Here is a 16,427-nt window from a genome sequence, read left to right as displayed (position 1 = left end):
AGTTGACCCTTCAGGGTTTGAACTATGCCAGTGTACTTATATGTTGATTTTTTTTTTTTTTTTTTTTTAACAGCACAGTATTTTAAGTGTGTTTTCCTTAGGATTTTCTTAGTAAATTTTCCTCTAGCTTATTTTATTTTAAGAATATAGTATATACTACATATATATAAATGTGTTATTTATGTTAACAGCGAGGCTTCCCGTCAACAATAGGCCATTAATTAAAATTTGGGGAGTCAAAAGTTGTATGTGAGTTTTCCGAAGATTGCAGCTGCACCCGAGGTCAGCTCCTCTAATCCCTGTGTTGTTCAAAGTCAGGTGAATACATTATCTCTGAAAAGGTAGAGAAAAAAACTGGCCATGAGGCGTGAAAGGTGCTCTTGATGCTGTTTACCTTTTACTACCTTTGAATTCTGTACTGTGTACTATGTGTATCTGTTACCTGTTTTAAATAAACAAGGAGTGACTAAACAAGGAGTGACTGGCTGGCTCAGTGGGTAGAGCATGTGACTCTTGATCTCAGGGTCATGAATTTAAGCCCCACGCTGGGCATAGAGCTTGCAAAAAAAAAAAATAATGAATAAAAAATGAAAAAGTAGGAATAGATTCATTTTCAGGCCTAAAATACCTGCAATGCATCACATACAGAATGCATGCAGGTGTCAGGTGTCTACAATTTTCCTTTCTAGGCTCTTTACTAGCTTCTTCACTCCTTCATCTTCCCTCACTTTCCCTTTGGACATCTGTATGTGAACCTGAGGAGCTTGAGCTTAGGGTCATGTAAATCCAAGTGAATAGTTGCGTTTTCCAGATTGGGTTTGTTTTAGGAGAAGGGTTGGTTTATGCCAGATGTGGTAACAAGCTTTGTTTCTTAGTCTGGATGCAGTGTGTACCTCAGCACAGTTCTATACAGAAACGTTTTTGATCATCATTAGCACTTGTTGTCTTATCCTTAAATTATATTTTTACTTTTTGTAATTTTTATTTTTTAAGATACATTTCTACTCTCAGACTGGCCCGTAAATTCACTTGCCTTGTATTACAAGATACTCAAATTCAAATCTATATTCCACTACATTACACATTTATGTCACTCTTTGAAAAGATAGTAAATTTACCAAGTATTTTAACAAAATGCATCATTTAAGTTTCCAAGTACAAAGAATCCAGAGAATTGAGGAAATAGCATTTGGTGGGAGAAAAGGCCACAGACCATTGAGAATGGCAGTTGGGGAAGTGTTCGTTTTTGGTAACGAATTGGAGAGGAGGGTAGTTTGACTCAGGTCAGGATTAATGGTTAGAGCTCGATGAGACTGGAATTCACATGTTCTGCTACTTACTAGCAGTTTGAGAAAGACAAAGTTTTATCTCTTGAGGCCTCTGTTAGCTTATTTATACAGTAGGGATGCTAATGATCTATCTCCAAATATTACTGGAAGTGCTAAACACACAAAAAGCATAGGTACAGAGCTGGACAGGAGCCCCAAATAGGTGGTAAGCTATAATATGATAGCTGATCAACATCTGTTACCTTTTAGTGGTATAACCTTTTGAACCTCCCATTTTCCTCTCCATAAGATGAATGTAAAACTGGGGCGCCTGGGTGGCTCAGTGGGTTAAGCCGCTGCTTTCGGCTCAGGTCATGATCTCAGGGTCCTGGGATCGAGTCCCGCATCGGGCTCTCTGCTCGGCAGGGAGCCTGCTTCCTTCTCTCTCTCTCTGCCTGCCTCTCAGTGTACTTGTAATTTCTCTCTGTCAAATAAATAAATAAAATCTTTAAAAAAAAAAAAAAAGATGAATGTAAAACTAATAGTAGTGGACAACCAGTGCTATACTTGTGAGGATTAACTCAAGATTCATAGTGTACTTAACATATACCTAACCTTAATAAATTCTCGAAGAAATTTAAGACTAATTTAAGTGTCTACTATTTTAAGTACTAGAAATAATTTAGTATTTATATTAAAGTAAGTTTGATTTTGTTACACAGTTTGTGAAGGAGACAGACAATGAAGTAAGGATGCGACTATTACAGTTTGTCACTGGAACCTGCCGTTTACCTCTAGGAGGATTTGCTGAGCTCATGGGTAAATGCAGTTTTATTGTAGTTTCTCTGTAGATAATTTTGTGATAATAATGGCTTTAGACTTACAATAGAGTTGAAGTTAAGGATATGTATCTCTGCTTTCTATAGAGTATCTACCAGAAGAAAGACTACTTAATGGTTAATATCAACTACATTTATAAGACAAAAATGGAAGATGCTTACCTAGTCTGGTTGGCCATTGCTTTTCTTCTTAGGGTGATTGTGAAGGGAGCAAAATTCTTTAGAGCTACTTCTCTTTCCCCTGATTTCTTATTGCTGGATTTCTGCAGCATTAAGAAGCTTCTCTAGACAGAAGTGATTTACATTGTATTCTGTATTAGTCATAGGATTATGTGACATATTGTGTTATATACTTGTTGTCAAAACCAAAAACTTTAAAGAACCAGATAAATTTGTCTTATTTTCCTGGTTTAGGAAGTAATGGGCCTCAAAAATTTTGCATTGAAAAAGTTGGCAAAGACACCTGGTTACCAAGAAGCCACACATGGTAAGTTCATGAATCCTAAATAGGAAGGCAAAGGCCACAGAAACTTTTTTTTTTTTTAAATATGTAAGACCCTGTTTAAGTTACTACTCATTAAAGTAGCTAGAATTTCAGTTTTTAGAATAGACTAATATGGGATTCTTTAACTTCGGAATGATTTCTACTTGGTTACTATAGTAAGATAAGTATCCATTGATGAAACAAGTACTCAGAATAACTACTATGTATAAAATAAGACTGAATAAAGTGCCTTTTATGAAGTCTGTACTCCACTGGGGGAAGGGAACACAGATGACAAGTCAGCTATTTGAATACTAAGAAGGTCCTTCAAAGGAAATAAAAAGAACTAGAGGGAACCTCCTAGATTGGGTGGTCAGGGAGAGTTCTCAGAAAGGATAATGCTTGAGTCTGATAAATAACTTGCCACAGGAATAAACAGGAAAAGTGCATTCCCAAGACCTTGGAGTAAGAAATCATTTTTCAAGGAAATGAAAGATGACTGGTGTGAATGGCAGTCAGTGAGGGGAGGTAGGGATAAAAATTCAGAAGCGTAGGCAGCGGTTAAATTATGTAGAGCTTTATAGGCTATTATAAGGAACTTAGATTTCACTCCAGGGGCAATTAGAAGCCTTTGAAGAGGCTTAAATAGCAACTAATGAGATTAAGGAAAAATCACTCTGGCAACAGAGGAGGGAGGAATTAGATTCAAGACTGAAGTCAGGGAGATAGGTTGACAGAACGGTTAGAATCATCCAGGCAAAAGATGATGATAGCTTTAGGAGATACATGGTTCTTTCAGGAGGTCAGAACTATTTTCATACTAAGCAGTTACTTGCCTTTTTATTATTTAACACTTGAACTTAACAGGTACAAAAGCAACAGTGGGTAAAAATGCTGGTGCCTCAGCAAAAATCAAGACAGTGGCACCAAAATGCTGTCTCTGTTCTTGAACACTGCACATTGCACACACTGCACACAAACTGCGATTTAAAGCTAGGGGTTAGGGGGAGCCAGGTACTTTCATGATTGTTCTTCTGAAGCAGTAAAAAAAAAAAAAAAAAAAAAAATTAAATCTTGATGCTTGAGTATGTATCTTTTTAATATACTGTAAGACGTAAGACAGAATGGGAAGCCTGCATAAAGCACTTCTACACCTGAGAATTGTGGTTGTCTGGAGGGGAAAGATCGTAGCAGCTGAGTTGAAAGCTGAACCAGCTTGCTGTTTTGGTGGTTTTTAAAGATTTTATTTATTTATTTGACAGAGATAGCACAAGTAGGCAGAGCAGCAGGGGGAGGGAGAAGTAGGCGCTCTGCTGAACAGGGAGCCCTACTTGGGTCTTGATCACAGGGCCTTGGTATCATGACCTGAGCCGAAGGCAGGTTCGTAACCAACTGAGGCACCCAGGTGCCCCCAGCTTGCTTTTTTAATGGAATGCTGTTTTTGCCAAAACTGTTTACTTGGCAGACATTTTCTTGAAAAATAATGAAGTAATAAGCTTATCACTTTAAAGAAAACAAGAGCATTTGTTGGCAATAATGAAAGCTGAAGTTTTGGGTAAAAAATTAAAATTTGGGAAAACTTGGGGCACCTGGGTGGCTCAGCGGGTTAAAGCCTCTGCCTTCAGCTCAGGTCGTGATCCCAGAGTCCTGGGATGGAGCCCCGCATCGGGCTCTCTGCTCAGCGGGGAGCCTACTTCCTCCTCTCTCTCTCTCTGCCCGCCTCTCTGCCTGCTTGTGATCTCTGTCTGTCAAATAAATAAATAAAATCTTTAAAAGAAAATTTGGGGAGGGGCGCCTGGGTGGCTCAGTGGGTTAAAGCCTCTGCCTTCTGCTCAGGTCATGATCTCAGGGTCCTGGGATCGAGTCCCACATCGGGCTCTCTGCTCAGCGGGGAGCCTGCTTCCTCCTTTCTCTCTGCCTGCCTCTCTGCCTACCTGTGATCTCTGTCTGTAAAATAAATAAAATCTTTAAAAAAAAAAATTGGGGGAAAACTTAAAGATATCAACCACCATGAGCTTGAAAGCTTCTCAAAACTTTTCTGATGAGATTGGTGGTATTTAACCAATTTTTTTTTTTTTTAATTACATAATTAACTGTGTCAACATTTGGAAATACTTTATAACTTGGTGAACTCTTCTTTCCAAATGACTGGTGCATGAATTTAAAAAATCACGCATGGGTAAAAGATGTATTCAGAGTATAAGATAACCATTGGGTTTTATGGAAGTAGGTAGAAAAAGTTCTTTGATAGGATTTCAGAACTCTATTATGTGTTATCTTGTCAAATTAATACAGTGTCTAAGAATAATAGCCACAATTACCTGAAAAAAATTACTGGAGTACATCTTTATTTTCTAACTGCATATCTATGTGGGACAAAATTTCATATACAATGCAACAAAATAAATGCACACATAAAGTGTGAAAAGGGATCATGACAACAACAACGAAAAATTGAGAACAGCCTAGATTAAACTGGTAAATCCAATAAGAGAAACTGTTGAGGCAGGGGCGAGGTCCTTAACCAAAGGAGATAGTTGTTCAAGAAAGATGAAAAGAATTGGGATGCTTAGTATAAGCTAAGGAATTGGACTTTGATAAATATCAAACAGGAACACTTACGTTGTTGTAATAGGAGAGGAAGAAAAGTTTGATACCGCTGTTGGTTTCTTTTTTCTCAAAGTGTAAGATGAGGTCACTGGCTAAGAATGAAGAAAGAAAAACTTTTGAAGAGAAAGAAAGAGCTGTCAGATTTATTAGCAAAATACAACTAAAAATGCTGCACAACATTGGACTGCCTACTTGGAACTTTATAAAGTGGCACCATCTGTCTAGTTGTAGGATTCTCCCCTCCAGTAACTTTCAGCTGTTAAGGTCCCAGGAATGAAAAACTAGAAGGCTGAATTCATATGGTTTTGGGAGTTTTGATTAGTAAGTTCAAAAGAGGGACAGACAGATTTAAAAGTATTTGCAAGGTACTGGTTATAAGGCGGGCCTGTGGATTAAGTAGGAAGTAAGGATAGAAGAGTCTGAAGACAGGCTAGGACAGTGAGAAAGTAACGGGCAAGTAGGTTGCCATTTTAATTGAAGGAAGCTGTAAAGACAGAACAGAGTTTTTAATTAGACATTTCCTTTAATTAGAAATTTCCTTTACAAGGTTCAGGGTGTTATCTTGAAGTTAGTAACAAATAGAGGAACAGGTCACTGAAGATGAGAACTGGAAGGCCATGTGTGGCTATTGCATACCATCCAAGAGAATGAAAGGAGACATGAACCAGGTGCCAAAGCTTTCAGTGAATGAAAGGAATATGACCAAGAAATTAACAGGGTAGCAAGAGGTTCAGAAAGAAGGTTGCATAGCTAGAGTGTGTGCCTCAGAGGAGAAAAGTTTTGTTGAGTGGCTGCAGAAATGTTATGTTTCAGACTAGCTGGATTTTTAGTTAAGGCAAGAGAGGAGTTACTCAGACTGTAGAAAACTGCAAATCATAAAGCAGAAGTTTAGAAGGATGGAATATCTGAGTGGAGGACAGGGAAGAGGTGGTAATTTCATTCAGATGGGTGGAATGCTATTGATGATCCAGAGATACTCGAGTTTTTAGTAGTGACTAAGGTAAGCAGTGCTACAGTCTATGGTGAAAAGTAGTCTTGATAATTCTCAGATGGAGTTCTGCTGTCACCTCCAATGCTTTGCTGCTTATTGAGGTGGTTGACTTGCAGAGTAGTGGTTCCATTAGACTATATAGTGATACAGCAAACCAACAGGGTACTGTTTCCTTAATCCATTAATCCACTGGAAAGGTATTAGTGGCTTCCCTTTTTATAGACAAAGTAAAAATAGCAAATTTGACTCAAAGCTGGAACGAAAAGCTAAACTGAAACTTAAAACAGTATCTGATAGCCTCATAGTAAGTACTCAATAAAAGATGAATAGATTTTAGTCTGTCTCCATCCTGTCGCTGATGTCTTAAAACAGAACCCTGTTTTGGATGTTTTCAAGTAATCTACTTTCTTATGTAGTTCAGTTGGGAGAGTAGGGAAGATGGCCCCTCAACGGGTTTTAGAACCTACTGTAAGAAACCAGTCAGTCATCATACAGAGTAAAGTAAGTGCCAAAATAGAAATAAAAAGAATTTATGGAAAGGATAATTCTTGGAAGGAAGTTGTAACATTTGGACTGATTCTTAGTGAGAAAAGGTATCCACATTATGAAAGAGCTGTAGAACATGTCATAAGACAGAAAAGTATGTGTTATGCTTGGAGAACATTAAATAAGTGGTAGGGGACTGTACCAAACAGCATGGCAGGCTTCCTTCCCCCATACCTTCAATCCATAGGAATTAGAAGCAGCAAAGTTTTTTTTGTTTGTTTGTTTGTTTTTTTAAACAGGACACTGCACGAACTTGTGTGTCATTCTGGTGCAGGAACCATGCTAACCTGGTGTTTTAAAAGTGTATGTGCTGCCAAAGAGAGCACAGCAAAGGTTTTTTTAAACTGCCATGTCTTTTGAAGAAAGTATTTCTGGCCATGGTAGAAGGCTAGAGATTCAGTAGAAAGAATGAGTTTGACCAGGCTTTATGTGATTGAAAGAATGACAGAATTTGACAAGGCTTTATGTGAAAGATTTAAGAACTAGAAAGTGACAGATTCTTAGTCTAGGACTCTACTGAAAGATATTTTGTTGACCTCTGCCGTCATTGTACCTGGAAGCATGAAGCGGGGGAGGGGAGAAAGTACATGGTCTGCTTAATTGCTACCATTTAATTTTCTCATACAAAGAGAATAAAGTAGTCTGAGAAGAATACCATTTTATTTGGCTGCCTTGTTTCAAAAGGCTCTCATCAGGTGTTCTGACTCTTACAGAGGAGTTGGGGCTGATGGGGTGGTAGGAGGAAACCTGGATAACCTAAAACTTTCTATATGAGAAAATGAAAATAGAGAAAGATTGTAACTACACTAGAGCTATTTCACTAGACACTTAAGAGTGGGAATTGGACCCCCTACCCCCACCCCGTCAACCCAAATCCAGTTGAGCTCAGCACAGGGAATTCTTTGAGTCTAGCAGGACTGAAAAGACCAAACTTGGTATTTATTGGCACTCTATTACTACACTAGCTCCCAGAAAAATAACTAATAGATTCTTAATAACTGGTAAGTGAATGAAAGAAATGGACTCTCTTAAAAACCCAAGAGAAGTTAGGGGGACTTGTGAATTTGTAATTCCAGTGTTCTCTGGGAATTATTAAAATATTTTTGAGTGCGTCTTCATTTTAGTAGCTTGCCATAAGAAATCTGTATATGTTAATATTAAATAATATAGTAGTATATTTTTAGAATACTTCCAGCAAAATTTTTGTATCTTCCTCTATCCATTTAGTTTTTTAAATGTGCTTTAAGAAATATTGTATTAGAAATCTTTCTCGAGTTTGTTTTATTGAAAACACATCTGTTTTTGTTTTTGTTCAGTTTTAATCGCTTGGATCTACCACCATATAAGAGTTATGAACAACTAAAGGAAAAACTTCTTTTTGCAATAGAAGAGACAGAGGGATTTGGACAAGAATGAATGTGGCTTCTTGTCTTGGAGGAGCTCTTGCATTTAAATACCCCAGCCAAGAAAAATTGCACAGATAGTGTATATATAAGCTGTTCATTCTGTACAGTGAATTTTCTGAACCTCTCAAAGTATAAATGTTTTTCGTTCTTCCACAGAAATATGCAAAACAGTTCATCCTTTTCTACTTTATTTATTGTTCCCTTGAAGTGACTGACCAGGAAAAAGATCATCCTTAAATTTTGAAGCAAGCAAGAGACTTTATTAAAAATAAGTATATATCTATATAAGCATATAAGATAGTGGCTCTAGTTTTATAGAGCTCCAAGTATATTAAACATGACAGCCGTTCATTCAAAAAATAATCTGGATTTGCTTTACCTTGTTTCTAGTATCCAGAAGAAAAAGTACAAATTGCTTCATGATCTTCTCCCTTATATAACACCTTTTGAGGGTGTTTAGTTGCATGGCTGTTCAGGAAGGTATTAAGGGCTTAGGCCAAATCTTACTTTGAGTATGTTAAAAAATGCTGCTGGCTTTTCTGAAGGACAGGCATTTGAACCTGTCAGCTCATTTTAAATAAATACAATAGTTGTAAATTTTCCCTCTTTGCTACATCACTAATACAGTCAAAGTAATGAATGAAACCATAATGTACATGTAAGTCATACACTATATCTGATGCCATTTAGTTTATTCTAGAAATTGGAAAGAATTCATTAAGCAGCAAAGAGGTTTGTTTACATGTAACTTTGGGATGCTAGGTATTTGTGGAGTTAAAAAGAATCAGGTACTTAAGTACTTTCGTTTTTAAATCTGTGATGTTCTTTAAATTTAACTCATAATAAATTGATACAGTTTGATACTTAGGAACATATAATAAGGTAATGTGAACATTTTTGCTTTTGTGTTCAGAGTTTTGGTTTTATAAAACCAGATGGACTGAAGAGTTGTATAAGCATTTGAACACGCAAATGAAAACTATTTTCTATTAGTGTTCATATATCCTCATTCCTCTTAAATTCATGAAAATTTTATGATCTGAATTATATAGGCATATTAAAGACTCTTTTGGCCCCCACCCCCCTTTTTACATAGATCATTATTTTTGTCCTAATAACTTTTTAATTTTTCATTATCAAGGGCATTTGCTGAACTACAAAGATGTATAACAAATTAAAATCTGATGCGAATGATATTAATGCTATTTTAGCAAACTGGGCTTCCTTATTAACAAAAATTGCAATTTCCATTTGTATCATTTCAATATGCAGTGTAAATTTCAGGAAGTTAAAAATTTTTTTATAACCACAAACTGACATCTTACAATGTTATCTGTAACATATTTAACTGCTAAGTACATATGGAAAATACTAGTATACAATTTAATTTCCCTAAACAGTTTTTGTTTTGCCAAAATTTTATTTTTCTACATACTAGATTGTGTTCTGCACTTCTATTCAAAGTTCATAGTAAAGACGAAATAAAGGCAGTGATCCACTATGTTGAATAGACTCCTTTCCCAAATCCTCATCTGACACTGGGCTACCTTGAAGCATAAAGCATTAAAAACAAATACTAATGTATATGACATTATGTGATAGAGGATGACCGGTCTTCAAAGCGGCTACTTAAATTTTACCATAGAAAGCACAACTGCTCAATGAATCTTGCATGATATGACAGAAGTTATTGATGAACATCATTCAGTGGAGGTGAGAATGTGAGAATACCATTTACCAGATTTAATTGAAGACAGGAGGTTTTCAGGGTGCTGGTCCCCCTCACGCCCTCACTTCAGGTAAGAAATTACTGTGGACCAGTTGAGGCTACACCAAACTCCCAGAGACCAAACCAGCTTTCTGAAGAAGGCTCTTTTGGAGAATTCAGAGCATTCCACCTTTCAAACTCCATAGAAAAGCAAGCGTACTGGCAGGATTTTATTATATCTTAATTCATACACTCAAGGGGCGGTGAGAGAAAACCAAGCATGTGGGTTGCCTCTCACCTTCTCTCCTCTTTTCCCATCCTTGTCCTGTGCTGGGCTAGATAGGCTCACTATGCCTGAAATGAAGAAACAGGCAAAGAATGAGGCTCAGAGACAGATTCATATTGTTATTTCTTTTTTTTTTTTTTTTTTTTAAGATTTTATTTATTTACTTGTCAGAGATAGAGGGAGAGAGAGCGAGTGAGCACAGGCAGACAGAGAGGCAGGCAGAGGCAGAGGGAGAAGCAGGCTCCCTGCTGAGCAAGGAGCCCGATGTGGGACTCGATCCCAGGGTGCTGGGATCATGACCCGAGCCGAAGGCAGCTGCCCAACCAATGAGCCACCCAGGCGTCCCCATATTGTTATTTCTTTCAGGGACACTCAGCACCACCACCACCAAACTGAGCCCAGTGAATGGATAAGAGGCACAACATAATTTCTGATTCCATCAATCAGATTAGTTGTCTGTCTTCCTAGGAAAGGAGCTCTAAGTGGCAGTTAAAGCTCAAAGAGTTAATAAACCTTTTAACCTCACAGCCTTCAGTTAATCACCTGCCTCCTATTTTTTTTTTTTTAAACTAGATGGCATGGTTATGTGTCAAAATACTACTAGGCAGTACTAGTTCTATTAAAAATGACCCTGACTGATGTTCATCTGGACTGGGAAATCTACTTGATAATAAACCATACCTTTGGATTTGCCAGAGGAAATAACTGCATGTCCTTCTGAGGTCCCTGAGTTGTGACCTGTTCTTGGAGCTGTGTGAATGCTCTGTTACACAGACTGCTGCTATAAGCTCATCTTCTAAAATGTTAAGGAGTCCTGACATTGACTTGCTGGTTCAGCTGTGGTTCCTATCTTAAGCCTTCTGAGTAAGACTAGTACGGACTTTGAGTATTTGTTGAACCCTGGTGGATGATATTGCAGAAGTCAAAAATCATCTACATTTAAATATGTAGATGAGAGAACAAAGGTTGTCTTGTAAATACTCCCAGTTTATTCTTAATCTTTTGAACTTAAAAGTCAAACTTAAGATAAATGGTCTCAAGGAAAAAGCCCAGACCATATCAGAGGAGCCTTCTACATTAAGGAGGCTCTTTTTTACTGACTTGTTTACTCCTCAAAGGATAAAACAGTTGACTATTCCCAGGGCAGTGCAGTGGGTCAGAACAAGGCATTCTTTAAAAGTTCATGGCCCTTGGCAAAGTTATCCACCACTCATTCTATTTCTTCTTACTATTAAACTTAAGGTACAGTAATGCCCAGGTACACACAATCCAAAATAAGTTGTATGGTAAATACCACATGAAGTTTTATTAAAAAAAACCCTCAAATAACATAGAAGCAAAAATGTACAACTGAAAAAGTGGCATCTCCTTAATTCCAAATTTTCTCTCCCAAATCTCAACTAAGAAGAATACATTCAGATAACTGCATTTAAAAATACTTACTGATAACAGTATATACTTTATGTATTCTCTTTCATCCTCACAACTCCTAAGGTTTGGAGTTTTGCTTTTTCTTCATTGTAATGATGCTTATTTTATTGATAAGTGAGTCATTTTTACAAAATTCAGTTCACAGTCTGTGATTAAATTTTCAATTGGGAAAATTTTGCTATTAATGGAGAGCTTTCAGATTTTTTATAGAGTAAATCCAAATTTATTCTCAGTCCTCAAAGGAAGTAAACATATCCACAAGGCGAGGTAATTATAATTACCTACAGCCCATGTCTGTAATATGTTTACAAGACAGACGACTACAAACTTAATGTTCACATCATGCATGTGGGGAAATAAGCATCTCCAGCTAGCAGTCACATCTGGAACACACACAGTTAAGTAGGGACTGCACAAAAGGGAGAATGGGGTCCGAGGATTTGTTCCCAGAAATAAAAGGTCTCAACTGTGAGTGAGGAAATGCCAAGAACCAGTGTAAGACCTGGTGAATCAGACCCCTGGGAAGTCAAAAGGAAGAGACAAAGTGCACACAATCAGACTCTTAGGAATGTGCAGCATCTTGGGGGAGGGAGCTAGCTATCCCTTAGTTTATAAGGGGAGAAAAGGGAAGATAATCGCTCTATAAATTAGGACCCAGCAACTGCACTCCTGGGTGTTAATATAACCTGTACCTAGTGTTCACAGGAGTCAAAGACTGGAAACAACCTAAATGACCTTCAGTGAATGGCTAAGTGAGTACATTTATACCATGAAATATAATCAGCAGTATAATGGAATCAACTGACTATATGCAGATGGATTTCAAAGAAATCACATCAAATGAAAAAGGCAGTTCTCAAAAGGTCACATAATCTGATTCCGTTTATATAACAGTATTGAAATTAGTGGTTGCCAGGATTAGGGATGGTGGTAAGGAGGAAAAGTGGTGGATGGATGTGACCATAAAGGGCTAGCAGTAGGGATTTACACAATTTGGTGGAACAGTTCTATGTCTTGATTGTAGCCTCAGTTGTTAAAAAACAAAAAAACAAAAAAAACAACACACATACTGACAAAATTACATAGAACACATACACAAGTGAGGGCATTTAGAAGTAAAATCTGAGTAAGATTTATGGGCTATACTAATTACCTGATTTTCAACTTGGAGGCAGAAGTTTATCTCTGAGACCACTCTATTTCCCCACTCCCAAACTTCCTATGAATCTATATAATGATTACAAAACAATACAATTTTTTTAAAAGCATTATAAAATATCAGAAGACAGACCCTACCCATAAAAGGCTTTATTACTGAAAGATACTCATTTCACAAAAACTCCTTCATAGACCTTGTTCTTGAACAAACAAAATCCTTCACCTCCCATTTGATACTTGGTATTGCAGGTAACACACACACACACACACCACCAGAAAATACTGAAAGTCACTCTAGTGAAAAGGAAAAAATTTCAGATGAAGATACTCAAAACAGAAAAAAACATTCTTTAACACAATATACTAATGAATTAAATGTAAGTAACTATCAAAACTAAATCAAATTAAAAATTAAAAAACTCAGAACTGGACAAACTACATGCAAATGTGAAATGCCTGCTGATTGAAATCAGGGGAAATAATGGAAGAAAAAGACAAACATCTCAAGTGAAGACCAAAGGTATCTGAGGAAGAAAACAATAGAGACATGGAAGACAGAAATTCAAAGAGCCAAGGAAATGAAACGGAAAGAGGTAAAAAATCAGAGAAGTGATAAAAAATTAGGCAAAGAAGATCAAATTACATAAAGTTAATCAGAGTCACTGAAAAGATGAAACAGTGGTTCCCAAAGTGGGGTACGGCAAATCTGGAATGAGAGAGACTCTAAGATGACTGGCCTGTTCAAAAAAAAAGTCAATGAATGGTGGGATTAAAAAAAAAAATGGGAGAATTCTTCTAGATTTTTAAAAACTAAGGCCGAAAATCAAATACAATGTATGGTTGATTGGATCCTGGTTTTTAAAATTGGTAAGACATTCCTGGGACATTTGAGAAAATACAAATATGGCTGGTATCAGAATATGGTTTTAAAGAATTACTGTTAACTTTTTGTTGTGCTAATGGGTTTTTGTTTAGAAGGATGTCATTCTGAGACTGCATGCTTAAATACTTAGGGATGAAGTATATTGTCTACAATTTCAAAAGTTTAGAAATACACACACACACACACAAAACAGTAAAATATAGCTGAAGATTAGCAATTGGAGATGGGTATATAGAGTCCAGGACTTTCATTTTCCTTTTTGTTCGAAAAATATGCATGACAACACAAACAGCCCACACCCTCACGGTTCACTGTTAACTTTACAATATCCAACTCCCTTGGGGGAATACCTACCTATGCATGCATTCTTGATTTATCTAAGTGATTCATAGGATTCAAGATAATCCTTTTTATAAAACAGTTCTGCAGCCTCAAGTAATACGGTCCTGCCTATGTAAAACATCTTCATTTCTATTTCACACTTGAGTTCTATGTTCCTTTCACCACATTAGGGAAGAGAACCTGGGTTTGTCAAGTAACAAAATCAATCTTTCACTTGTAAGACCATGTCACATTAAAAAAAAAAACACACAAAACACTCCATTTTCTGTCCTCTCCTGACTTAAAGTTTTTTCCTTAACACAGGTTGGTTCCAAGATCCATCATTTAATTACTTTATACCAAGAACCCTCAACATCCTAACCTCATTTTCACTGCACCTTCTCTGCAAGATCTCAACTTTGCATCAGTCCAATTTGGCAATGCACACCCCCCAATGAAGCCTCTGACACAAAGCTTTTTTTCTTGATCTCCCATTCTGATGTGATCCATCCTCCTCAGAAATCTATACCACTTTGTATTGCTAGTGCCTAAATGTGCAATAATCTCTGCCTCTGAGCCAGGGAGAAGTCTCTACCAATTTTTTGGTAATTATTTCTTTTGCCTTATTGTTTGTGAAGAAACTTAGAATTTTGCTCATTTACTTTGTTAATGGTCACATTAAAGGAACCGAGAAAACAGCCAAGAACAGTTACAGTTCACATATTATCTTTGTTATTTCATGAAAAGGCAATGTTTCTTAGATACTTCGTTGGCTTTCTTCTCTGAAAAATTCTCAATTCTTGTCACTGAAACCTGTAAGCAACTGAGCAGCTTCTGTCTGTATCTAAAATGGAAAAATATGTGTTATAAATACAGAGTACGGCACAGATACCAACTTGCAAAACCTAATAAGTTCATAAAGCAGACTGTGGTTTCTAAGTGTTCCCACCAGGAGATAGCTCATTATGAGAATAAAACTGAACAGGAACTGGGTGAGACTCTTAAGAGAATTCGTCCACATTAATACACATCCCGTGCCTTTTATTGTAGAAATCTTATTTAATCTGTCACGTATGTTAAACAGGAATAAGGCAGCAACTAATTTATAATCTCTATGAGAGAAAACAATATATAGAAGTTGACAGAAATGCTAATGAGTTCAAAATGAAGTTTTTAACAAGATACATTTAGACAAATTATATTTTTAAAGAAGTTCTTAATTTACCTTTACTTAATAGTCCCTCAGCAGAAACCTATCTGCCTTTATTTATTTATTTTAAAGATTTTATTTATTTGACAGAGATCACAAAGGCAGAGAGGCAGGCCCAATGTGGGGCTTGATCCCAGGACCCTGAGATCATGACCTGAGCAGAAGGCAGAGGCTTTAACCCACTGAGCCACCCAGGCGCCCCTGCCTTAATTTATTGGAGATACTTTACCTGTTTATCCTCCTCTGTGTGTGCCGGATAGTCCTTGGCTTTCATTAGCCAGAAGGCAGCAAGCTTTTTATTGTGTAACTTCAAATACGTCTTTCCTAAAAGTAGCAAGTTTTTGCTGTAGAAATTTGGATCCACTATACATAAGAAAGAAAAATTTATCTCAGATGAATAGAGTTGTTAATTTCTTAAGTCTAAATTCCAATAATATATTTGTGTGGTCATACAAGATTAGGCTAACTAGAATTCTCTTGTTCAACTATTCCAATCTCAAATATTAGTTAAGTACCATTTATTCAATGTCTCTTAATGTGCTAGGCATTCTATTACATTTCTCATTTTTATACAATTTTATAAAGTAGATACTGAGAAACTGAAGTACCTGACAGAATGTATCTTCTATAAACAGACAGGGGTTTTCTTTTAATGTCTTTTATCACCTGCTGCATCCTAATTACCTAGGACATAACATGGACCCAATACATACTTGCTGTATGAGGAAATGAAATCATGACATATATGCAGTTGACCCTTGAACAATGCAGTTTTGAATTATGCACGTCCAAATATATGCAGGGTTTTTTCCCCATAAATACAGTAAAGTGCTGCAACTGTATTTTCTCTTACTTTTAACATTCAATTTTCTCTAGCTTACTATACTAGAATACAGTCTATAATACATGGAACATACAAAATACATTTTAAACAACTGTTTAAAGTTCTGGTCAATGGTAGAATATTTAAGGAGTTAGCTTTGAGGGGAGCCAAAAGTTAGTTATATGCAGATTTTCAACTACGCAGGCGGCCATGTACCACTTACCCATTGTTTAAGGGTCAGGTGTATATACATACATTTGATTAATATTTACTAAATGTGGGTTATACTTAAATACAGATTTAACAAAGACTCTGTTCTTTTGAAATCCATCATGAAGAGGAGACACAAAAGAGGATTAAAATGTAACAAAAATGAAAGGGATGCTTTGACAGATGTAAACATTTTAAAGTGCTATGAGAAACCAATGAGAAACTAACTCTCTAAGAAGTTACATCTGGGCTG

General features: G+C 36.7%; 2 protein-coding genes across 9 annotated transcripts in view; one reads left to right on the top strand and one right to left on the bottom strand.

Moving 5' to 3' along the window:
* The window catches only part of RMDN1 (regulator of microtubule dynamics 1), a 69,802-nt gene that overhangs the window by 4,227 nt on the left and 49,148 nt on the right, over nucleotides 1-16,427 (bottom strand). The window contains exons 9-12 of one of the 4 annotated variants that reach the window (XR_009351685.1): nucleotides 15,371-15,504; nucleotides 12,723-14,775; nucleotides 10,151-10,206; nucleotides 2,270-5,314 (exon numbers count right to left, since the gene is read on the bottom strand). Coding sequence is in view for 2 of the 4 variants with exons in the window: in XM_059166087.1 (XP_059022070.1) it covers nucleotides 14,725-14,775; nucleotides 15,371-15,504 (185 nt within the window). In the remaining 2 variants the exon portion in view is untranslated. Of the gene's footprint in view, nucleotides 1-2,269; nucleotides 5,315-10,150; nucleotides 10,207-11,413; nucleotides 15,044-15,370; nucleotides 15,505-16,427 lie in introns of those variants that run through there. The other 3 variants (XR_009351686.1, XM_059166088.1, XM_059166087.1) reach the window with 3 other exon arrangements.
* WWP1 (WW domain containing E3 ubiquitin protein ligase 1) overlaps nucleotides 1-16,427 on the top strand; it is a 147,239-nt gene that overhangs the window by 100,922 nt on the left and 29,890 nt on the right. For 3 of the 5 annotated variants that reach the window (XM_059166083.1, XM_059166084.1, XM_059166082.1), the window contains 3 exons: nucleotides 1,991-2,087; nucleotides 2,522-2,594; nucleotides 8,055-9,645. In XM_059166083.1, the coding sequence (XP_059022066.1) occupies nucleotides 1,991-2,087; nucleotides 2,522-2,594; nucleotides 8,055-8,154 (270 nt within the window). In that variant the 3' untranslated portion in view covers nucleotides 8,155-9,645. Of the gene's footprint in view, nucleotides 1-1,990; nucleotides 2,088-2,521; nucleotides 2,595-8,054; nucleotides 9,646-16,427 lie in introns of those variants that run through there. The other 2 variants (XM_059166086.1, XM_059166085.1) reach the window with 1 other exon arrangement.

This window comes from Mustela lutreola, chromosome 3 (assembly GCF_030435805.1).
Source record: "Mustela lutreola isolate mMusLut2 chromosome 3, mMusLut2.pri, whole genome shotgun sequence".
Taxonomy (NCBI): Eukaryota; Metazoa; Chordata; class Mammalia; order Carnivora; family Mustelidae; genus Mustela; species Mustela lutreola.
Note: the sequence above shows the minus strand (reverse complement) of the source record. Positions and strands in the feature narration are given on the sequence as shown.